Raw genomic sequence first — 25,799 nt, forward strand, 5'->3', positions numbered from 1 at the left:
CAGCCCTTATTGCAACCCCAAACCTTTGTTGCCAGGCCTTTGGGTTGACTTGAATTTGGTCAGCAGACTGGTCACCCCTTCCTCCAGGTCACTGATAAAGAGATTGAACAGAATCAGCCCAGAACTGAGCCCTGGAGGACGCCACTTGTCACCGGCTGCCATCCTGATGATTCGCTGCTGATGATCACCCTCTGCTTGCGGTCCGTCACCCGTGCCCTGATCCATTGGACAGTGCATCGGAGTATCCCAAAGCTCATTACTTTCTCAACCAGGATATCAGGTGGCACCTTTTTAGTGTCATCCACCCATCCTGAACTCCCTTGCCTTCCAGTATCCTCTCCCAGGAGATGTCTCCCAACCTGGCCTTCAGTGGAGCAAAGTTGGCCCTTGTGAAGTCCCATCTCCTAGTACCTGACCTGCCATTTATCCCTGTTCTCCTGATCTTGAAGCATAGAATACAGTGGTCATTCACATCCAGAGGTCCCCTAATCTGCACATCATCCACCAGAGCCTCACTGTTGGTCAAAACCAAGCCTAGGATGCTTCCCCCATTATTGCCTCCTGGACCGTCTGGGTGAAAAACCCTCCATGCATAGCTTCTAGGAAGTAATGGGACCTAGCTGCTGCCACCGAGTGCATCTCCCAACTAATCAGGGAGACTGTAATCTCCCATTGTAACTGTGTCCTTTGCCTACGGTGTCCTTCCTGATCCATCAGAGCATCGTCCAGGGTCTCACGTTGTCCCTGTGGATGATAACATATCCCCACTACCAGGCCCTTGTCCCCATCTGGACATGTCAATCTTACCCAGGTCACCTCTACCTGGTCCCCTTCTACCCCACCCCCATTGCATCCTATCCTTCCTTAACAATGTGAACATATTGTTTTATGTTGTTGGATTTTAACATATTGCAAGCCACTCAGAGAACCTATGGCTGGTGGGGCAGCATATAAGTTGAATGATGAATGTTTAGTTAGGGTTGGGGTCTGGTTAGGGTTGCCACCTAATTGGTGACGGTAGCAATATAGAAACTATCAGGCAAGATGAGGAAAAGCTTTGCCGTAAAAGTCTGACACTCTAAGAATAGCTTTAGACCTGAGATCAGGAATCCATGTTAAAAGTCTTGATCCCCATGTATACCTTAGATGTGCTAATGGTTTACCTGCTCTGAAGGTTCTTTCTGAATCGGGTTGTCTTAATCCCAGAAATTTTATTCTACTGTGCCTCTAGCATACCTCCTGTGTGACCCCCACCTGATCCCCAACTGCTCCTCTGAACTGTGTATGTAACTGATAGGTTATAAAAGCTTCTAGTACAGATTCCATCTTTGTAGTCCCTTTGGGGTCTGCCTACATGCCACAGGTATTTCCTGTATGTCTGAATAAATTGGAAATACTCTTTTTATTGTGTACCCCCAGTGAACTCTCTTTGGGTGTGTTTTTTCACTCTTGACATAAGCCAGTCCTTAAAGTAGCAGCAGTCTGAAATAATATGCATTCTTTCCTTTAATGAAATATGTTATCTTTATTATACCTGCACCTCTGACCTGTTTGTCTCATGACTAAAGAGCAACTAGCTTAGGAAAATGAAGTATATTAAAATAAAGGGGTGTGGTTTTATGGTGGCAGATGGGACTGCCAGTGATAGGTCTTTCAAAACTGGTGATTCTGGAAGCAGGGATACCAAAGTAAAAGGGTGCTTCTCTGTGATCAATTATGAGAAATTCTTTTAATGCTGCCTGCTGGGTATGTAAACAAACAGTGCTCATGAAGGTTTTTAGAAATGATATGCTACTGAGCTGCAGGGGCTAATTCTTTTGCTGCTCATACTTTGGCAAACTTGTCAAATTTGTTCTGCAAGCAATGCTGTTGTAGCTATGACCCCTGGAAAATATATTGCCCATGTTAGATAATTAAAGTTTTCAGTGCTACCACCTTGTTTCCTGGAGTGCAGTTTTGCTATGGGCTGTGCTCATCATAAGGATGACACTAATTTGGCAGTTTATGTAGAGAACAACAACCATCCACTTTTCCCTCCTCCCAGTGGCCAGAAGCCTCTAAGAATGGGCTCCCACTTTGATTTTTACCAGGTTGGCTGCCTCATAAGTGTTACTATCAGCATCCACCCAACACACCATTTTTAAAAATATGAAAACAAACGAAAATAAATGTGTCACAGTTAGATCTTGATACGTAAAGGAGTTGTTCCACTTACGTTGGCTTAGCAGTGGTGGAAGGCTGGGATGACATTTTGTGAGTGGACTAGTCTGGATTTTCACCAGCATCAGACTGAGAATTTATTGTGTTGTCTCAACATCCTTTTTACATCATCAATGCTCAGAGCACTTTAACAAAATCATAAGAAGGCAGGTCTCTGCCCCAGAGGGTTTGTGGTGGTCTAAATTTAGACCAGGTGGAAGAAGACAGCAGCAATAAGACAATTAGAGGAGGGAGAGGCAACGGATAACAGGGATGCGCATGCAATTACATATAATAATTACTATATGATGGATACACATGTTCTTCTGAATTTTTTACTCATTGCTTGAAATTTAATCCCAGGTCAACATAAATGGATTTTCTCTGCCCTTTTGACAGCAAAAAAGTCTAATATTAGAACACTGGAAAGATAAATAGCTATCTGCAATAATACAATGGGAGGAGGTTTTAATGAAACTTTCAGGTTTTGAATGGGTGGTCTTTAGGCATAATCTTTAAATGAAAGAAATATATGAAGTGAAGTGCCTTAAATATGCATAAATTGATGCATTATTATTTTTAATAATGGCAATCTGTTCTGTTCTATACTAGTTTATAGAGATATATATGTAATTAATGCTATGAATTTTTGTTACATTTTATTCAGAAATTGTTTTGTTTCAGTTTTGTTCCTTTTTAATGTTGTAGTTTGGGGAGGTGATTGTGTAATAAAAATAATTGATAATAGTAATAATATATTTCATATTTGTATTGCCCAACAGCTGGAGCTCGCTACAACAGCTCATAAACTGGTACAATCACCCCTTACAAGGCCCTTACTATAGGTGAGGAACAGCACCACACTGGCAGCTTCTGCACCCTTGCATGTTAGTTTCTCCATGTGCAATTAACTCTGCATCTGGACAAGTGAAGACACATAGGTCCTCATGGAGTGGAAACAAATGTGTAGGACTCCTGCATAGATGCCTTCCATGCTCCTCTGCACATTGATCTCTGATGGCAGAGCACCAGTGAATGGAGCTCTCGGGGGACAGTATTTCAGATGAAGAGGGTGGCTAAAGAGATTCAGCCAAAACGTTGATAGAAAAGATGGGTTGTGAGCTGGTGATCAAAGAAAGGGGGTGAGCAGGAGCCCTCATAGACCTGTTTTAGTACATCTGCATGACTTAACTCCCACATGAAGTTTTGTGCACAATTCTGCTTTCCACACTAAGCCCTCTGCCGTCAAGTGAGACGGGGAAGGCAGGACCATCCCTACGCTGCCCAGCCTTGGGTAAGATCCACAAACATCTCTGTGCGCACTCTGCACTCAGGGACAAGGAGAAGACAGTTTCTCAGTGACTGGAAGGCCAGCCAGAAACTGCTGGAGCCTCATTTTTTCAGTGCACCTGGAGAAACCATCCATGAAGAGGATGTAAGCTTTTCATTAAAAAATGTTCTGTAAATTGGCTAGATCCGAACTTTGGAACAGCTCTGGCAGTAGCTGAATCTAAATGCCTCCATTTTTGCATGTCTTTGATGCCTTGGAAACATTAGTTTGATTCTGCCTGTGGATCTTTTCCGAAAGCCACTAAATGTTACTAAATAGAAGTATTTCCATCATGAATATTTCCTTTTATGAACAATGTAAGAGTGTAGTTGCTGTATAAAAAAGTGAGTAGAAGTAATTTTATATGTACTTTAAAAAGCATTCATTCATGAAGTAAAATAATTAGGAATGAAGATGAAGAGTTCACTTCTGTTGGGAGCACACGCTATAGACAATTGGCTATTGTGAATGGAAATGATACAATATTCTGTGGCGATGTTCTTGTTGCCTTTAGCATCAAGTTACTGTGAATAAGGCACTGGATTAGAGAACTGGAATTGAAACAATGGGCATTAGCATTCTTCTGGAAAGCTTGAAGTAGTTTGGGAGGCACATCTGTGGTCCATGAGAAGATTTTGGACTAGAGCAGTCAGTATCCCTGATGACTGGCCACATCTACTGGGGTTGGTGGGAATTGGAGTTCAACATCTGGAATGTCCCAGGTTCCCACCTATGTGCTAGCAGAAGATTCTTGCTCAGTCCCCTCCAGGTTGTAGTTCTGGACTACAACTCCCATCATCACAGACCCCCTGGAGATCCAGATTGGGTAGGCTAATTTATGATGGACTTTAAGTTTTTCTCTCCATTCCACATTTTCCCTGAACTTTGATAAACTTGTCAGTCTTGAACTTCCAGGTTTGTCCTGAACTTTAAGACACACATACACAGAGTTTGTCCCACTTGCATTTTTTCCTAAATATGCACAACACAGCCCATTATACACATTTGTGGGGAGTGAAAACTATTCTCAGTAATATTTGCAATAGTGTCCTGATACATATTTGTATTGGAGAATACCTGAATTTTGGTTCATGTATTGGTTAAAAAGTACAACATTAGGCAAGTTTGCATCAAAATGTGAACAGAATGAATTTCTCTCCCATCCATGCCTATCAGGTGAGGGTCACTCAGCCCCTTTAAGACTCTTATTTCAGTGTCAGGCAAAGATTTTGATCTTTTGGCGAGTCTTTGTATTTCCGTGTTTTCTGCCTTGCGTTGTTCTATATGTGTGCCATTACTATGCTGATCTCTGAAGTTTAATTTGATACTTTGGCAATGTGCTGTTACTGTTCAGAAGGTGTTCTCCTGTTGATTTTGCTTGTATGCTCAGCTTGCTAATATGTCAGTGGGCTATATCCAGATTAAGTGTGCTGCAATGAGGTCCCATTGAAAGCTATGTGTTTTCAGTGGAACCTGTGTGTGACTGAAATGTCCAGGCTCTAATAGGATCGATGTGAATTGATTGTATTCAATTGAGCCTTTGAGCCTTTTAGATCAAAATATGGAGTAAAAATATTTTACTAAACACATGAATTAGTTTTCCAAGTACACACAACAGCACATCTCGAGCTTCTGCTTGTGTTTGCTGTTGTGCAAGAAGGAGAGTAAGTGAAATAACATCCTTGGATTTAGTTTCACTTCACTCAAGAAATACACTCAAGTAAAGGGTGAAACAACCCTTATTTCAATGTGTTTTAATCAGGAGATTAACTTGTATTAGGATATTATTTACTGTGAAAACTGATACTGGGTGTGTGTGTGTGTGTGTGTGTGTGGTTTCAGATATTGCTTTAGCCAGTCTTATTAGAAAGCTTATCTTTTGGATTATCCTTTGGAAGATGTAATTAAAGTTCTTGGAACAAACAGGTCTTTGGCATACTACATCAGCCCCAAATGCTCACTACTGTTTTGCAGTACATCAAAAGAGCTTTTCGTTTCTTCTGCTGTGGTTCATGGATGTGTAGTACAATGTGCTGAAAGGTTTTGCTTTGTTCAGGAAATGTTTACAAAAGGAATATTCCAGAGGAAGATAATTTGTCATAACAAACATAATGAAAGCAGATAAAGAAGGCATAAGGCCAGTGGGAATAAGAAATAACAACTGTTGCAAAGCCAGCAGATGAAATTATGTTGGCAAACTTTGAGTGTTTTTGAGTTACTCAGGATTTTGCCTACAGAACATTCCTCCACTATCAGTTGGATGAAAGAACGTATCACCATTAGCTTTCAAACAAGTCTTCTCTGTGATCCCTGAGAGGCTGTTGAACTGCAATGCCCATCAACCCTAGCCAACATAGCCAGGGGTGAAGGAGGTTCGGAGCTGCAGCCAAAAAACACTGCTAAAACCACACATTGCCTGACCCTTCCCTAATCTAATATGAATGCTTCAGCTGCCAGGTGAATCAGCCAGCCTCCACCTGTGATGAGCCATTTTGGACTGCCCCCTTTGTCATGCACCTCTGCACCTGAAGGTTGCTGGGACCTCCACCTTTCCTCCCATCCAGTTGTTTTGGATCTATTACATGTGTGTCTATGCGAGGACTGTGCTTGTCTGTGTGTAGGTTTGTGTGGCTTCTTGCTTATACCAGCACAGTCATCATGTCTTCAGCACTTAAGAAAATAAGGAAAGAAGGTGGTTTCTGATGGACCACCAGTGGCAGTTGTGATGAGGAGGGATAGGAGGCTAAACTTGGGATTCCAGACACACTTAGGAGTGAGTACTGCTGAGCATAAACGTTTCAGTCCATGGAACTGAGCTGGAAGAACCCCAGATTTGATGACACTATTGGAAAATTATCTCTGTGTCTGAGTTGCCTACAGCCTGGTCTCATGAGAAACCTCTCAGCAGTGGGAAAGCATTTCATTCCCACTAAGCCCCATCCTTGGGTCAGCACAGTTTACCAAACCTACGGTCAGTTTTTAAACCTATCTAGATGAAATATCTTGTAGAGGAAGCAAGTTATGTCTGCTGTTCTCAGCTGCCCAGAGCCCTCTCCCTTTCAGCTGTTAATTATGGGGTTCGAGGGACTCTCTAGGTCACCTAGTCCAATTCCTTGCTCAGTGTCAGGCATTGAGAGTTAGCGCTTCCCCAACGGACAGCTGTCCAGTGTCTTAGGAGACCTCCACTGAAGGTAAGCTCATCCATGTACGCAGGTGATTGGTTGCTTTGCTCATTCACACCTACAGCTTACAAATTTCTCCTAATGTGCAGCTCAAATCTGCTACATGCAGCTTAAGCCCATGTAGCCTAGTGTGCTCTCTGGAGCAGGAAAGGACAAGTCTTTGCCCTCTTTGCCTTTCAGATATATGAAAAGAACTACCATATTTCCTCTCCTCTTCTGCAGGATAAAATAGCCAGTCCCTCCCCTACTTTCCTTGAACGACTTGTTTTTCACACCCCTGAGCATCTGTGTTGCCTTCCTCTGAAGCTGTTTAAATGTAACTATATTTTAAAGTTAAGAGCATCCACTTGGATCTTAACATACCCAGAAAAGGGGGGAAAGCGGTGGTCAATGTCTTAAATTCTCTAATGTACCTTGTTGACATCTTCACTTCCTTGGATGTTTGCATTAAGTAAATCAAAACCAAATCATTGTATTTGTTTAGCATGGGAAGCATCAACGAGTCACTTGTCCTTCATGAGTGTCTGAGTAGCCATGAGCCAAATACAGCAAAGGAAGTCATGAAGATTTATACCACATCTGGAGTTTCACATTTTGACAGAAAATCCTTTTCACAGTTAAATGCTTTCAATGTGAAGAGTGTCTGGTTTCATTTCTACTTTCAACCCCTTAATTTAGTCCAGCTTCTTAAGATTTAAAAGTTCCTGTGCGAAGAGAAATGCACAGATGTTTGCTACATGCTCCCCAACATTTGTTTCCATCCTCGGAGAAAACTCTGCTCAACACATGCAGCAGCTTATTGTGTGTGTGTGTGTGTGCGCATATGTGCATGAGTGCGTGTGTGCACATGTGCTATACTGTCTTTCTTCCGAGGAACCAAGGTGACCTACCTGATCCTCTTCTCCATTTTACTCTCACAACAGGTTAGGTTAGGCTGTGAGTCAGGGAGGAGCCCAAAGCCACCCAGTGATCTTCATGACCAAGTGGGGACAAAAATCTGGGTTTCCTACATTCTAGACTACCTGACTAACCACTGTACCATACAGGCTCTCACCCTTCGTGTCTTCAGTGTGAGGACCAACCACTAGCCAGTAGCAAGGGCTGCACAGTTGAGGAGCAGAAAAACAACAGAGATCAGAGGTCTCTTAAGTCAAGGCCAAGTGGATCAGGGCCAGCATCAAGGGTAGGCACAGCTGGACACTTGCTGAGGTCCATATCCTGTCAGGGGCCCACTGAGTGGAGCCCTGTGGATTTGCTTCTCATCTTCACCTGTTCATTCACCTGCCACCTGCTCTGGTCCCAGTGAGGAAAAGAAGGGAGGGGAGGTGTCCTGCCTGTTTTCTCCCTGGTGCTCCTCCTGTTGAGTGAGCAAAGGGTAGCCATGGTGAAAAAGGGAAGGAGCAGCTGGTGTCCATGGCCTGAGAACTGAGCTGGATATTCCATCTCCAAAAGATGTTCCCACGTTCCAAGATACAGGGATCTGCATGCTTGCTGTCCACCCCTCACAGGAAGAGAAAAATTCAGGCCGAGAAGGAAAGCCTGAGATATCTGCTATATATAGCCAGCTGGTCCCCTGTTGGCTCTTCTCGCCCGCATGGTCTGGCTAGGCTGATGAGGTGCAGTGCCCCTCTCTGGCCATTATTTGGCTGGTATTGAAACACAGTAAAGATCAGACCAAAAGCTCCCTCTGGCTGAGAGCTGCTCTGGTGATACACAGAACAAAGCACCGGGGTCCTGCCTGTACAGTCCCTGGTTCAAGTCCCCTCATGCCTTATCTTCAGCCATTGTTGGAAATGCTTTGACTGGCATCTGGATTGTGCCTTGCTCCATCCCAGCCCAAATGATGTTTGGAAACGTTCCCAGGATACAACGAATCAACCTTTGGGCATGTATAAACTGGCCTTCTGAATAGACCTCTATGTCCCTGTGTATATCAAACGAAGATGCACATCTGAGTAGCCCAGGTCATGTTTGTTTTTCTTTTCCACTGAAATATGAATGGGTTCCTAGTTCGAAGATACACTCACACAGCTTCTCTCCCACCTCTTTCTCTGTCACCAGGAGATTCTGCCGCTGGCCTCATTATGGAAGAGCACAATGGCTCTGCAGAGAGTCCCCAGCTGAGCCAAGGACGGCACGTTGCCATCAAGTGTGGGTGGCTGAGGAAGCAAGGGGGCTTTGTGAAGACTTGGCACACACGCTGGTTTGTGCTTAAAGGAGAGCAGCTCCATTATTTCAAAGACGAGGACGAAACCAAACCCTTGGTAAGTTCAGAAGGTGCAAGGAAAGAGAACCAGAGGAAAAAAGGGCAGAATTTGCTCTAGTCCAGCCTAGGGGTGGCAAAATCTGTCTGTGACACTTTATCCTGTGTTCAGTTTTCTACAGTTCAAGTTCTTTCTCTCCAGAATATGTAGAACTTTGTCAATTCTGGTAAATTCTGATCAAAAACAGACTAAAACAAAACCCTCAGCCATCTGCACCAGGCATTTCTAACAGGTACAGCTATTCTCAGCATGGAGATCACCATGCAGAATCTGACTTCCATATAGGGTTCCATAAAGTCTGCTAGGAAAGAAAGTGGCGACAGCCCTAAGTCAGTTCCACAGACATGGCTGAATACACAGGACTTCAAATTTGAGCTTTTGAGAGCAAACCTTGGATGGCCACGTCTGTTAGTTTCAATTTCTACCACATGTGATTTTTCTTTTAAGTCCCTTTTCGTCCTGCATACACAGGACTTTACGAATTTTGATAAAGGAGAATCAAAACCAAACTGACAGAAAATGTTCACCCATCTGAAAATGTTCACCTTAACCTGAAGCTCTCCAGATCTTTTGGAGTAAAACTCCCACTATCCCCAGCGAGCCTGATGAATGGCAAGAGGAGATGGGAGGTGGGGAAGGCTGATCTAGCTTGACTCAGCCCCGTAAATTTGGGGAGCTTTTATTTCTGGCAGTTGGCCTTCTTGATTCACGCACAAGAATGGCTCCAGACTTGACTGTGACTGGCAAACCTGCAAGTGTGTGGCTTGGTAAGAGAGGGAAGCTTAGTCCCGCACCCCACCCCACCCCACCCCACCCCACGACCCTCTTTGCAAATTCAAAGCATTTTGTTATGAGCATGGATTCAGTGAGCTCATACAGAGACAAAAAGATGTGCTATCTTTTCTCTGAAACTGAGTTTCTTTGTTTTCCACATATTATTCCATCATATTATTGCTGCTATATAGTTTCTACAGCTCTTTATGTTCCTGAATTTGGAGGCACTTTGACCTAGAATTCTTTTGGTCTGTGGTGTACTTATCTAAAACTGTCATTATCATTATGGATGCTTAGGGCCTGCTGTGCTCCTATTTTAACTCTAATTTTTACTAAGCAACAATATTAAGCTTTCCAAGAGTAAGAGGAATAGGTAATAATGTGAAAAATAAAGTGACTAAATTCAAGACTTTTTATCTATTGAACTAAGATGAATTATTTTATCCCAATGAATTCTCTTCATCTAGTAGCATCCATAAATTGATTTTACCTCAGACCTGTGTGTCTTTGCTGCTAAAAGTCGGGTATTGGCCTCAAAAGTTTCTTTCATCAGTTCTTTTCTACATACAATATTTTGTTTCATTTCAGTTCTGAGCTTGTGCTATTCTTTTGTTGCATCATTCCAAATAAATGTATCAATTAACTTCTGTACTGCTTCTATTCATACATACAAATACTCACAAAGAAGACTTACAAATCTAATCAAACTCATACCAATAGGATTGCATTGAATCCTGAACATTCTGATTCCAATATAAAACAAAGAGACTTTCCCCCTATAAAGTATTGATTTCCTAAAAGTCCTTCACTGTCTCTTAACATATTTGGGTTCAATCCAATCAGGATGTCTGTAGCCCTCTAAACTTGGAGGATTATGGGCATCCTATGCAGAACAGGAGTAATGCAAGGATAAATGTCATCTTTTTTCTTCTCCCACTCTGCCAAGCAGCCAGGTGGCCAATTTTGGCTGGAACATTTCAGAGGGGAAGGGAAAGAGACTTGGCCACTACCAGCTTGCAACATACCTTTGTAGTGCTGATCTCCAGCTCCATTTAGCTGAGGTTGCACGTACACATCAGAGAAGCAGCTGGTGTTGTTCTTTCCATGCTGGCTATAAGGATGGGAGGACAATCTATGTGCAGAGATCTTCTCTGAACCCAGGTCTAAGAATACCAAAAATTCAATGGCCCTCCAGATGCTGTGGAATGGGCAAAACCTTTCTCTACCCATTATTTCATCATAGAGACTATATCCCAAATATGCATACACTAATTGTCTATTGTTGGAGTTTTCACCCTCTTCCACCTTGAGTGTATCACCATACAGCAGCTGTCAGTAAATGAATAGCCATTTACACATTGCAATTTTGAAATATATCTTCTATATCTCCAACTAAAAATGCCAGTAGGTCTAAAGGGAGCTCAAAGCCTTCAGTTTTCATAATTCCATCTTTACCCATCTTCCATTTTTTTAAATAGACCAAAACTTGGAAATGACCCTGGAACCCTTTCTAAGAAAAAATATGGCAACTAGGGAAGGCTTCAATATTTTGGTTCAGTTTTGATAAGAATGTACCAAAATTCACAAAGTTTCCCATACTGAGGACAAAAAGAACTCAAAATTTAAAAATTTAACCTGGAAGAAACCAAAACTATATTTGTCTATCAAGGCCCAGGGCTTTGAAAGCTTGCTCTTAGATGCCATCTTTTGAATAACTATGTATTCAGCCATGTTAATACTGAATTAGGCTACCTGTGTTATTCTGATAGACTCCCCATCGTCAACAGCATGTGGCAAGCAAGTACAACCCAGTCTTGTTCATGGTAGGAATCAGTGCATATACTAAATTCAGCTGATTCTGATGGGTGAGAATTTTGTTTCAGTTTGTTCTTGACAAAACTTTACGAAAGTTTGCATAGTTCTTTATTTTGGAGAGAAAAAAACTTGGCATCTTGAAACTTTGAATGTCTGAAACAGCAAAGCTTACAAAGACTTGTCTTACAAAGCAAAGATTTGTCCCTGTCTTATATGTTGGTCATTGGATGGGCATGGCCATTTTTAAGTGCATGGGAAGTGTTAATTTTTATGGAAAAAGCTGGGACTTGTCCTTTTTTTTCATTGATCTGGAAGACTTTGCCCATTCAATATATTGCCTGATTCTTTAGCAAGCATTTTCTTTGCAAACCATTCCGGGAAAGATGAAAATACAGATTGCAGTTCCTAAATGAAGCTTGGTCTCAGATTCTCCACAGTGAAACATTCTGATATATTGGAAGAAAATGTTTTTCACTACACAATGCCAAATCTTCCATTCCCCTTACATAGCCACTAAAAGCACACTTGAATATTACTAAGCACAAAATTCTGTCCACATCTAAAGTAGTGTTTATTGGTCAGAGAAGAACTATCTTTTTTGTTGCCCTTGAAAGCTCTTGGGGACCACAAAGGAAAAGAGAAGCATGATCTAGTGAAGAAATAGGTAAGGTTATAAATAGGTTTTGCTTCCTTGCTCCAGAGAGGAGGAAAAGCAGTAAGAAAACTGCTGATATAAAAGAGCAAATGAATGCAATGTGGTAACACATCGCCTCAGGAATGATCACCCTGATTTGAATAGCTTCTCATTCATTTTCCTTTCCTTTCCTGCACTGTGGGAAATGATCCAGTTTTTGTTAGTGTCCTGGGTCATCTTATTCCTCTATTCCTCCCAGTGTTATTTGCAACTTGTCCATACGCCAGTTTTGAAGGTCAAATATCCAGTCAGAGATCAACCAACATTCAGTAGCCTTCAGTTTCATAATGCAATTGTTGTTTAACTGTAGCCAAGTAGCAAGCATTTCCCACTTACTGTTTTGTTTTTTTCTCTGAAGCTATCGTTTTCCCAGCATGTCTGGTTAGTTAGTTTTCTGATTTTTAGAGCTAAGGGAAGAAGGACAGTTCCCCATGGCCATGCTCAGTCCACTTATTTATAAAAGTATACAGAATATTCACGGAGTTTTGCACTGAGTTACTGAACAAAACTACACAAGAACAAACACTGCTGGTTCAAATTATGCACAATATGGGCGTGACTTTTTGAGCAACCATTTTGTTTCTCTGGTGAGTCATACATGAGTGACCAAATAAATGCATGGCAAAACATCAGTGCAAACTTTTCCCAGCCACCGTAATTACAGAGATGGCTCTGCCTGTATCTTTGTATGTGGTAAAGGCACAACTCAGACTAGGTGCACAATAAGTCATTCTAAGTTCAGCCCACCCAAAATCTGGATATGGTTGTGCACCAAGGATGACAGGCAGCAGGAACAGGACATGACCTGTGGATCCTATCACTGGAAGAATTGGGAGCTTGGCAGCTGCTGTTAAAGCAACTCAGAATGGAGTAGAAACGCTCATTTCTGGAATGGACATGTCAGTAGAGCTTGTAGAAGGAGGATCTGTTTCAACCCGGAAATGAGTGTTCTTCCATGTCCAGGCTTCCTTTCTGAAGCTCTAACTCCCTACAGCACGAACAACTGATTGATGCAACCCAGTCAGCAGCCTTACTGAATTCTGCCCTGTATAAAGTGTGGAGAAGTGATAGGAATTGTCTAATTCTGGTCTTAGATCAATGATGGCTCATTTGCATACGCAGGCCACCAGTTGGTGCTGCAGTCATCAAGTGGAAGAGATACATGTGTGAATCTGGCCTCGATCTCATAACTTCAGCCCACCGTTAGTGTGCATAATGCTCACTGCTTTTCAAAATGGCCTTCTTGTGTGGTGTTTTCTATCTTCATTTTCTAGTGGTTATACCTTGTAATGTTTACATCTGCTGCTTCCTAGATGACCTCCCTTCACAGATTTTAAGTACTTGCTGAACTGATTAGAAATCCCTCTGAAAACCCCAGAAGCAGAGCAATCTTGGATTTGGTACAATTCACATTCAGTATACAATAGTGCCAAAAACATTACAGGCTTAATTCAGAAGTGTGCACACATAATTTGTGTCAGTAATCTGAAGGGATGCTCCATTCCAAATAGCAGCAAACTTTATGGTACTTAAATGTCACATCCCAAACCAGCATTAGTGGCCTGAACCCACTGTTGATTAAAAGAGCATAGTCTGCTCCTAATATTAATCTGCAGTTCACCAGATGTCCTTATGTGAAAAGGCTGCCTTTTAGGTACAAAGCAGGTTTTACAAGCCCCTCATTTTGGCAAAATATGTACTTTCCATCTAATCTAATTTGCGTAAAAAATTCATTAGCAGATGAGTCCATTTAAGACATCTGTTAGGAGTTAATGGGGAACAAGTGCCAGAGTTCAGCTGAGTTTTAATTAAAATAATTTAAAACTTCTAATGGATCTGTTAAACAGAAATTAATGTGATAATTACATAGATTACATGAATCAAAATGGAGCTAGGGAAACCCCTAGCAGTTCTAGCGATATGAGGGCAAAAGAATTGAGCTTTCTCACGACCTTCCTGATACACATTTTATTTACTTGCGTATAATGTTTCTCATCCACTCGATATAACTAATGTTCTCTGGACAGATTGAGGATAAGCCCCCTGGTGTACCTTGGATGGCAAGATAAATGTGCATTTGGATGAAGCCTTCTGCATCAATTAAATGTGATGCTGAAGACGTGCAATTTCGATATTCTGCATTAACCGAACTAAAACTAGCTTTGCAGAAAGGGGTTAGGTTGACTAGCAGTGGCTGAGAAAGGGTGGCATTTCTCCAGGGGCATTTTTCGTAAGTAGCCTCCAAAATCTGCTATTTGGCCCATTGGGTGAGTGAAGAGAAGCCTCCAATATCCATGAGATACCTGCTAGATGTCCTCCAGCGGGGCAAATAGCTTTAGAAGGCCATTTTATCGGAGAAAAATGGCCTTGTGAAAATGGATCACTACTTCCTATTACCAGCAGCAAGGGACCAATTCTCTTCTTCCCTGCAGTGAAATTTTGCAAATTTTGGTAAGCTCTCATCAAACTGGACTGGAAGTTTCTCTGAAGAAAAAAAGAAATGAGTTTTATTGTGGAATCTTAGGTGAGTCTTCTCAGACTTATTCCCAGAGGAATAACCCTTAGGATGAAATCCCAATCATGCTTTGGGATGAGCAGAAAACATAGAATACAGAGAGACTTACATCAGAGTAAATGTACATGAAGATTTCCAGAGTGACCTCAGCTTTGTCCCTGAGCTGCAGTGTGAAAAATAAATCATTATGACATGAAGCTAAAACCTTACGAATTCCCTAAGTTATTCAGAAACATGTTCCTATTTTTCGTTTGGTGCAGCACTGTTCAGGCAGTATGTGACAATGGGGGAAATTCCACTTGTGCAGGGTGAATGAGAGTACACAGCACAGCTCCGGCTTCCCTGACCCGGACCTGGACCCTGACTCTAAGCAAACCCCAATAGTCCCAAGACTGAATTCCCAAAATCAGGGGTGGTGGTGGTTGGTGGGCAGCTTTATGGGAGGTTTTTCTGAAAAGTTCATTCTTTCAGCCCATTCTAAATGCATCCTAAGCCTTGACAGCTTGACACGGACCTCAGTCATTCTAGACATCACCCTGAACAGGACCTTACCTGTAACCTTATCCTGAATTTTGAGTGTTGTGAATGCTCTTAGAAAATGACTGCCATGGGGCTTGCCTATTCATAAAATGAAGAGAACAACTGGTGAGATAAAAGAAAGGAAATTTTCCCAAGAATCTCACTACACAGTGAAGGAGTCCAGTCTTGTAATTAGCCTTGCAATCCAAAGAAAGATGGTGTTGGGAAGCACCACTTCACATTGCAGTATTGTAGCCTCTCCGATGGGGAAAATATCTTCTCAGAGGTTCTTTGGGCTGATGTAGTGGACAAGAAGCCCAAAATAAATAAATACAGTAACCTCAGACAGGCAGCCGGGAGACTGTGGGCACCAAGAGATGCATCTCAGAGAACATTAGTGCCCTAGGGTCCCATTTCAGAGCTTGCTTACCTACCATTCTGCCAGTCTTGACATACTGCTCCAAAACAGCATTGATGGCTTACAATAAATAAGTATAAAACCATTCAAAGGCAAATTAAGGCAGAAGGACATATAATTTACCAAGCAGTATAAATTCAGCCACAGAAAACCAGACTCATAGAATCATAGAATAGTAGAATTGAAAGGGGCCATCAAGGCCATCGGGTCCAACCGCCTGCTGTTGCAGGACCCCAAGTTACACCATCCCACTCAAATGGCTGCCCAGTTTCTTTTTGAGTGACTCCAGTGTGGGAGAGCCCACCACCTCTCTAGGCAGCTGGTTCCACTGTTTTATTGCTCTGACAATGGGGAAGGCTATCCTGATGTCCATCTTGATTCTGGGTTGTCACAACTTGAACTGATTATTCCGTGCCCCACACTCTGGCATCAGCAAGAAGAGATCTTGACCTTCTTCTCTGTGACAGCCTTTGAGGTACTTATAGAGGGATATCATGTCCCCACTCAGTCTTCTTTCCTCAAGGCTTTGAAATTTAGAGGAGTTAATACTATACTAACCTTTCACATCTACCCTAGGCCTGTCCTATTGCTTCTGACATCTCAAGGTTTTATTACTGATGTAATAAAGAGTATTGTAGGCATCATTAGTATTTATGACAGGCACTAAGTACAACGGAGGGCATATCTTCACCATCAACCTACATGAGTTTATCATTTTCTCATGGGAACCCCCAACCAGGGAATCACTGAATCACTGAATCACAGAATAGTAGAGTTGGAAGGGGCCATGAAGGCCATCAGGTCCAACCCCCTGGTGTTGCAGGACACCACGTTACATCATTCCACTCAGATGGCTGTCCAGTTTCTTCTGAATATCTCTAGTGTGGGAGAGCCCACCACCTCTTTAGGCAGCTGGTTCCACTGTTGTATTGTTCTGACAGTGAGGAAGCTTTTCCTGATGCCCAGCCTGAATCTGAGTTGTCACAACTTGATTATTCTGTGTCCTACACTCTGGCATCAGCAAGAAGAGATCTTGACCTTCTTCTCTGTGACAGCCTTTGAGGTACTTATAGGGGGATATCATGTCCCCCCTCAGTCTTCTCTTCTCAAGGCTCTGAAATTTAGATGAGTTATTTAAAAGGCATGAGCGATTAAAAATACTACAGAAATGCTGTCAGGCGAGCCTCCCTGGGAAGGCTTCTCCTCAATAGTGCTGCCACTACCAAAAAGGCCCTCGTTTTAGAGGTTACCATCCTCACTTCCTTAGGAAGGGGCATTTAGACCAAGGCAGCTAAAGAAGGTCTTATGGTAAGGGTAGGTACATATTGGAGAAGGTGATCTGCCAGGTAACCATGTCCCAGGCTGTTCAGGGCCTTAAAGGTTAAAACCAGCATGAGGCTTTGTATTACTATTAATTTTTATCCCAGTTTTTGAACTCCAAGCAACTTACAGAAGTGATAAATACAATCACAGCTGAAAACGTAAATATAGTAAAATACAAAAATATTTAAATGTTTAAAATGATCTTAAACAACTAAAAACAGCCATGCAATCCATTTAAAGTTAGCAAGTTGGAAAAGAGATGGTCAACTAAAATTATGGATTTAAAGATCTTTGATAGATACATTCTAGCTAAGTTTTCATGGGATTGCACAGGGGTCCTTCCCTGTGACCAGCCCCCGGCTGAGAAGGGAGACACCGTTTCTGTTGTCCTCCTGGCAGACAAAAGCATCTTTACTCAGGTAGTCTATTGCCATAAGGAGCTTTGATTGGTTAGTGTTGTTTATATGTCTTTCTGCTCTGTTTTTCATTTGTATTTATGTTATAATTTAGTCAAGATGCTTTTGATTTATTTTGTTGGAGTTAACTGCCTCGAGCACCGTTTTTGGCAGAAAGATGGAATATAAATTAAATGTATAATAAATAATAATGAGATGCGAAGTTTGGAGGATTTTAATGAGCTTCCAATAGGCATATCTGAATAATATTATAGATCAGGATCATGGTCTGGATGATCTGATGTTTCCTAGGTCAGGGTATAAAATATAAGCCTATGTTTCCTGCTATGCATTCACTGTGATAAATGAAGCAACGGCTTGGGTGTGTGAATAGGAGAGGCCCAGAGTTCTCAGTCTGCTGAAGGTCACACATGGAGCTGATTGCCTGCAAAGGCAAAGCTGCTGGTTCTTTTTCTTATTCTAGTCACTTATCCTCTTTGAATGTTTATCTTGTAATCCATTTCCCCCCATGGCTTTTGACTCTGTGCAAGAAAGCAGTTAAAGGGGAAGGCTTTGCTCTCTAAAAGCGCAAGGGCCGGCTCACCGTACAGCACATGAGCCCTTCACCTCGTTCATATTCCAGTCATCTTCTACGTGGAAATGATTTCCTGCTTGTAGAATCATTCTGTACTGGAAGATCAGGGTACAAGGGGGCGACCATTTTATGCAGTGCAGTGTTCCACTTTCAACATTTCATTTTTAATGTGTCACATAACAAAACATTATTTTCATCTCCATTTCATTTGTAGTTGGAATGAAACAGATGAGATCAGAAGCCAGTTCACACAGCCAGGCATCTGTGCCAAGTTGTGGAGGCCCATGTTATAGCTGGCCACGAATCAGAGCTGTCATGCACCTGTTTTGCTGGAGCAGGAATGTGCTTGCTCTCCTGGGCAGCAAGCTCAAGGGATCCTGCTCTACCTGCGGATGCCACAACCCTGACACTTTCCAAGCATAACTTGAAAATAATAAGGTTAATCCTAGACCTGTTGCAGGTATGCTTTAAGGTGATACTTGTCCCCTATAAGATCAGTATGGGACACTTGGTTTACTATAATACAATGCAGTTTGCCATAGTGTGGAACACTGTAGCCAGGTGACCTGTGTGTCTACCTGTTCCAGGTTCTTCTCATGTTTCCCATCAAGGACCTTCTGATGGTTTGTCATCTTTTAACCTGACTTGGGCTGGCCAGCCCTTCAAATAAAGGACACATTATGAAGCAAGGGTTCATAAGACGACTGCCCTTTGTAAAAAGGAAGCAGGAAATAAAAAGCAGACATGGTCTTCCGAGAAAACACCCCACGTCTAGGCTCACCTAGTGCGTTTAGTGGTTCCATATGGCCTGAATATGTGAACTTCTACGGTAGGGGTGGCTACCCTGTGACCCCAAAGCTGCTTCGAGCCCTCAGCCTTATCCCATGTAGCCCTCGGTCTGATTTCGAAAGCCCTCCGCCACTTCTGATCCAGACCTCTGGCAAGAGCCATCTGTGCCTCTCCCAGTGCCCCAGTAGAGGCACTGGGAGAGGAAGAGCAGGGTGGTGGGAGGGGAGGGAGGCGGAGCACTGGTAGAGAAAAGGGAGGAAAAAATGGCCCCACCAACCACTAGATTATTTATTTACTCATTTATTTAACATGTTTTATATACTGTTCACAGCTGAATGGTTGACAACATAAAAACACGGTTAAAATACAATAAAATGTAAACCATCAGCACAGGTGGAAGGAGCTGTCACAGGGGTACTTCCAACATAACCCACCAACTCCAATGAATATAAGGCATCACTTTCATACATAACAATGACAAAAGCAATAATCATAAATCAATAAGTAAATATTATAAATTATAATAAACAAGAGGTAAACAAAATGACAATTAACACAAACAAGATAATACTAGTAACAGTTATGGACATAGTACAATCAAAAGAACAACCATCACCATAACTGTACCTGTAACTGCTCCACAGGGTAATTAAAAATCAAAAATACCTAAATAAAATAGGTAAATCAACAGTTTATTATCAACAGTTCAAAAATAAGGAAAATAAAAATGGTCTTGGCTGGGTGCAGAAACGTATTCAGCGTTGGTGCTGGGCACACCTATCTGGGGAGCTGATTCCAGAGTCAAGCAGCCACAGCGGATTTGGCATTGCAAATTTCTTCTGAGGGAATTAACATGTTCTGCACCTTTTCGGTGTGGACTAGGGAAGCCATCATGCACTGGTCATGGAACACGACGAGCCCTTCCTTATGTAGAAAAAAATGGAGGCCTTTCTTGAGCTTGTCAAAAGATTCTAGTTTGTGAGGAGAATAGGCATCTTGATTGACAGCTCTTACAGGAAACTTTATGTGGTTGATAAATTAGCTTTCCAACAAAAGAAAGATCAGGGAAAACCTCTTTAGATTTTGGTGTTCAGTCACAAGAAGGGATGTTGCATATTAACTTCATTCCTCCTGGAGGAATATTTTCATTCATAGAAGGCAAAGAAAATGTAGGCATAATAAATCTTCTCTCAGGCATTTTGTGAAGATTAGGTTATCTCTTTTAATATCAAAAGGGTGTCATGCTTTAAGAGAAGGGGATGGTATGGTGGAAAACATGGTTTGCTTCATTTGAGAATTCTTGACACAGGCAATTGCCCAAGAGGCCTCACTGAGAAAACGGCGTTCTGAGGGAAGTATGAAAATTGAGTTAGGAGCATAAAGCAAGACCCTTCTGAATTTGATGTTGATGTTGAATGTTTACCTACGTGAGGCAGGTCATAGATGAATTGCTGTAGCCAGGGCAGTCTTTGAGCTTCAATTTATAGCAGCTGGGAATGAGGTACTTTTTGGCATCGCATCTGTGGCTGCTGGAGATTATGAATGCATGTGATCTTGCCCTGGTCAGCTATACTGTAAATGAAAACTGCCATGTCATGGTCTTTTCCAGCCACCCGGCATTATCATCGCTCCTAATAACACCTTGCAGCATTTTTCTTTTTCACGCAGAATGAGCTAAGCAGACAATAATACATAGTGGATGTAGCCCAGCCGTGCTCCATGATGCTGGCCCTGCCAAGGAGCTGTACTGGCTTGGCACAGTAGGAGAGGGAGCTTGAGTGCCCTTCTGCCAACCATTTGAGTGATTTCTCCATTCCAGAGAGTGCCTAGAGCACCAGCCACTCCTACAGCTGCCTTGCTACTGTTGTGTAGCACTCAGCCACAACTGCATCCAATTCAGCAGGTATCTTTGTTCGTGATGCCACTAGTTCCATCCATGGCACTACTGGTAAAAATGGCTGAAACTAAGCATCTGTGGAACCTTGCCCCTCGGGTGAAAAGGGGAAGCAGCAGCAGCAGCCCACATCTATAAGTACCTCAAAGACTGTCACAAAGAGAAAGGAAAGGACTTCTTGATCATCACCAAGTGTAGCACATGAAACAACCAACTTAAACTGCAGCACCTCAGGTGTAGGCTAGACACCAGGGAGAACTTCCTGGCTGTCAGGGCAATACAGCAGTGGAACCAGCTGCCTAGAGAGGTGGTGGGCTCTCTCACACTAGAGACGTTCAGAAAGAAACTGGACAGCCGTATGAGTGGAAAGGTGTGACTTGGTCTCTTGCACGGGCAGGGGGTTGGACCCAAGGGCCTTCTTGGCCCCTTCTGACTCCACTGTTCTATGAATCGATGGATAAACCCTCTCTAAGCTCTTCATTGTACTGTGTTTTGGAACATAACAGCATTTTTCAGTGGCAGAGGACCTTTTTGGCCTGTTGTGTCTTCTTAGAAGACATGGACATGGAGACAGACGTGGATATGGACACCATCAAGGGAAGATTTGAATGATTCAATGGGTTGATGCATTGAATCTCCCAACCAGGGGATGGGATGTTTTAATCAGGAACTATACTGCTCTTGGTCACCAAAGATTCTCAGGTGTTCTTCATGGATTGACTCCACAAGAATTTTGCATTCGCCAGTTAGGAATGTGACCAAGTAAAGGCTTTCCCCACACTGATGATAGCGTTAAAGGTTATATTCATGATTAGTTGACAATTCATAAGATGCATGAGCATTCCTGTATCATGCAGATACCATGTAGAAATGCTTAGCCAGGCGACCTGAAACTGACCATGGCCAGCTTTGCTTTGGAAATATTCCTCTCAAATGCATGATTGAGTCAAAGCTCCGTTTTGGCTTCTGCTAAAAATGCAAGGTGCATTTTATGCAACCTTCACTCAGATGGTGATATCTTGTCAACCAAATGTGCGGTGTACCTTTGTTAGTAGCTGTCTCAATCTGAGCCATAGATCAACTCATTCAATTTTGTCATTCTCCTCAGAGTATCTCTTAACGTGAACACATTGGAAAGTAATCTCTGAACTGATCTTTAAGAAACCTCATGTCTTTCTTTTCAGAAAAAAATGAAAATTATTACATTTCCCCCTTTGCACTTCCATTCATTTGGGCAGAATTGGTTCACCCCTAACGATGCCTATCTCCATAAGGACTGGCAACTTGGAGTGACAGTCCATTAGCAGAATTCTGCTGCATGACTTAGTTTGTCCGACTGATAGAATTCTGTGACAGTTGATCAGTTCCTAAGTGGCATTTTGTGTCGTTCTTTTGCTCTTTGGAGTTAATTGCCACATAGCAAAGAGGCAAGAGCAGACACATAATAAATACCAGCAAGCTGTAAAGGAACAATGGTAAAATGCAGAATGAGGATATCCCTTGCAGCCTTATCTATGTGAAAATCAGAGAGCAAAGTGGGCGCTGGTGCACACAGACTCTTATGCGTGAGAACGGTTCCGTTCGTTCAGCTAGAGGAGGCAGCTTCATTGGTGCAAAAGTCCTTCTCCCTATATAAACAAATTATACTGGCTTTTAATGCAAGACATGACTAGATATGATCTTGAATTCTGCCCCAGTCAGAACCCAGAAACTAATTATATGTGCTGTCTAGAACAGAGGGAGATCAAGGCCTGCTATGTTGCAGAATATTCCCTCATGCTCTGAAAATGCTCCAGGCACATCTGGAACAACTAGTGGAAGCTAAAGACAGCATCCAGCTGCTCATGCCAAAGGACTGAACTCTGTGCAGAGGTTTCCTAGGATGGCCCGGGGACATCTCGGTCATGCTGTTCCCACCCTGCATGTTCTGATTTGGGCATGAGTGAAGATGATTTAAAATGAAGACCAGCATTGAGCAGGGGCTTGGACTCAGTGGCCTTATTAGCCTCTTCCAATTCTGTGTTCGATGAGTCTGTGAAAAGACCCCTTTCTGCATTTCTGGAATGTACTGCAGCGCCTGCTTCTTTAGAGTTTTGGTGCATCAATTGTAAATGCATAACTTTGTCATATGGCCATGTGAGATGACTGTTATAGCATCCCAGTTTTTGTATGTTTGAATTAACCTTTTGATCAGGGATGGGGAATCTGTGGCCTTCCAGATGTTGTTGGATTATAAGTTCCATCAACTATTACCATGCTGCCTGGGGCTGATGGGATCTGGAGTTCAAAACATTTAGAAGGTGACAGCTTCCCCCATCCCTGCTTTAACTGGATTCCAAAAATATCAAGGTAGCTTCTATTAAATAAGAGTTCACTATACAAATATCCTTATATTGTTGAGCCCCTCCCCTTAGTGCTAGTTCTAAATGCAGGATGAGCATAATGAGAAAGTTACATTCTTCACTGGTGCATGTATAACTCTTGTTTACCTCTGCTTATCTCTAAAAGCATATAACACAGTGCCCAAGGGCACCTTTTCGCACATTTCTTGTTGCCACCAAGAAGCCCTGCCTCTTCTATTTACATACACACACAAACACAGACGCACACACTTTCTTGCCAGCAGCTGGCACCGCTATGCAATCTGTTTCTGTTGGTGCTGAAAAATGTGGGTTCAAAGGAGCTGTTTAGTATATTGGAGCTCATTTAGCACTTCTGCTTTCCATTCAGTCATTTGGGCAAGTTATCTGTCATTTGCCTACCTCCAAAGGCAGCCATTTCGTGCAGGTGCCCAGCAACAACTGCCAAATGTCCGGAAAGTTTGCCAATCCCTGGTGTACAAACTTTTCTCCAAGCAGTTCAGCTATGAAATAGTTAAGCTGTAGTATCTGCACCTTAAAAACATACACATCTTCTTGTAGTTACAATTTTCTGCGGCTTCTTGAAAAAAAGTATGTGTAATGTCACGAGCTCTTTTTATCGCTTTCTTTTTAAAATGTCAGTGACATGATTGCTCTGTATGAATCCCCCTGTCATTTCGTTGCATTACTCCATATTCTGTATGAGACAAGTTTCCATGGAGAATTTGAATCCCTGTTCCATAAAAAGCATCCTTCTGTAGCTTGCTTGTTTGCCACAATATTCTCTCTGCATCCTCATCTTCATAAGTGTTACACAGTGAATTGCTCTGAATGTCAAAGTCTGAGAATTATATAGCAAAATAAAAATATGGGATTATATTTGGCTCTGGCCTCTTGGCAGAGCAGCAGAGGCAGAGGCTGGGAGAGAGCGCTGAGTGACCAGGAAACTGGCGAAGGCAAGGTAGGGGCTGGGCAGCGGAGCAGAGGGCCAGGAGCAGCAGAGAGGAAGGGGACGGGGCCAGGGAGGCTAGAGCGGCCAGGAGGGAGCGGACAGGTGGGGCCACCAGCCTGAGGGACTGATAAGGCCGCGCTCAGCCACTGCCAGCCCTTTTGGCTCTGGCCTCTTGGCAGAGCAGCGGAGCAGCAGAGGCAGAGGCTGGGAGAGAGGCTGAGTGGCCAGGGGACTGGCGAAGGCAAGGTAGGGGCTGGGCAGCGGAGCAGAGGGCCAGGAGCAGCAGAGAGGAAGGGGACGGGGCCAGGGAGGCTAGAGCGGCCAGGAGGGAGCGGACAGGTGGGGCCACCAGCCTGAGGGACTGATAAGGCCGCGCTCAGCCACTGCCAGCCCTTTTGGCTCTGGCCTCTTGGCAGAGCAGCGGAGCAGCAGAGGCAGAGGCTGGGAGAGAGGCTGAGTGGCCAGGGGACTGGCGAAGGCAAGGTAGGTGCTGGGCAGCGGAGCAGAGGGCCAGGAGCAGCGGAGAGGAAGGGGGCGGGGCCAGGGAGGCTAGAAGGGCCAGGAGGAAGCAGAGGGGTGGGGCGTCGTCCCTTGGCTGCAGCCCAGGCTGTTCGGAGACTCCCTTCCCTGAGACACAGAGGTTTGATTGTTTGTTTGTTTTGTTTTGTTTTGTTTTGTTTGTGCTGTGCTTTGTTTTTCTTCCAATTTAAATTTAAGTTTATTTTATCCTTGTGTGTGTGCGCAAGTGGGTTTTCGTCTGGGAGAACTGGGCGAGTGAGAGGAACTGCAGGACAGACAAGGCAGGGGACCAAGGCAAGGTCTTGGAAGGGATCCCGATGGCAGACCGGGAGATGCCTTGGCGGGAGTCACGGGTGTTGCTGTCCGCTGCGACAGCTGCGACATGTTCGCCCTTCTCCCCCAGGAGAGGCAGGGATACACTTGCCCTCGGCGCAAGATGGTGACCCTGCTAGAAGAGGAGGTGAGGTGCCTGAGGGCCGAGAGAGCTCTCCAGGCACCCCCCGGAGCAGCCCCCCTCTGGACAGAGGGTTGAGGGAGAGGCCACGGGAGGAGCAGCTGCGGAGACATGGAGGTATGTCACCCACAGGAGGAGGAGGCCAGCATGGTCTCCTCCTTCTCCTGGCACCAATCTGGAGCTGGGAAACAGGTTCTCTCCACTTGGGGAGGCTGGGGCTGATGAGGCCTCGGGGGACCAGCAGGACCCCCAGCCTGGGACATCAGGTGGCAAGGGGGCCGCTGCGGGAGAGGTGAGGGCCAGGGCACAGCTGCCCACCAGCACCAGGAAGGTACGGCGGTGGGTGATTGTTGTTGGGGACTCCCTGCTGAGGGGCACTGAGCCGGCGGTGTGCCGCCCCAACCTGGAGACAAGGGAGGTTTGCTGCCTGCCGGGCGCACGCATCCGGCATGTGAAGGACAGAGTGGAGCATCTTGTTTGCTCCGGGGGTCACCAGCCGCTCCTGGTGATCCATGTGGGCACAAACGATGTGGCCAGGCAGGGTGTGGCTGGGACCACCAGGGACTTTGAGGCCTTGGGGAAGAAACTCAGGGAGTTGAAGGCCCAAGTGGCCTTTTCGTCAATCTTACCTGTCCGAGGATTTGGGACAGGAGGACCTCCAAGGTGAACGACTGGCTTAGGGTGTGGTGCCAGAAGGAACGCTTCGGGTTCCTCGATCACGGCACTCGTTTTCTTGCCAATGGACTTCTGGCAAGGGACAGGTTACACCTCACGAGGATGGGGAAAAGGTCCTTTGGAGATGCTCTAG

At 43.8% G+C, this 25,799-nt stretch overlaps 1 protein-coding gene across 1 annotated transcript in view; it reads left to right on the forward strand.

Annotated features, from left to right (window-relative positions):
- Window positions 1-8,776: 8,776 nt before the first annotated feature.
- Window positions 8,777-25,799, forward strand: part of ARHGAP24 (Rho GTPase activating protein 24) — a 274,498-nt gene continuing 257,475 nt past the window's right edge. The window contains exon 1 of the mRNA XM_044428535.1: window positions 8,777-8,975. Coding sequence (XP_044284470.1) covers window positions 8,796-8,975 — 180 coding nt within the window. The 5' untranslated portion in view covers window positions 8,777-8,795. The remainder of the gene's footprint in view (window positions 8,976-25,799) is intronic.

Source organism: Varanus komodoensis, unplaced genomic scaffold (assembly GCF_004798865.1).
Source record: "Varanus komodoensis strain SLA01 unplaced genomic scaffold, ASM479886v1 scaffold2, whole genome shotgun sequence".
Taxonomy (NCBI): Eukaryota; Metazoa; Chordata; class Lepidosauria; order Squamata; family Varanidae; genus Varanus; species Varanus komodoensis.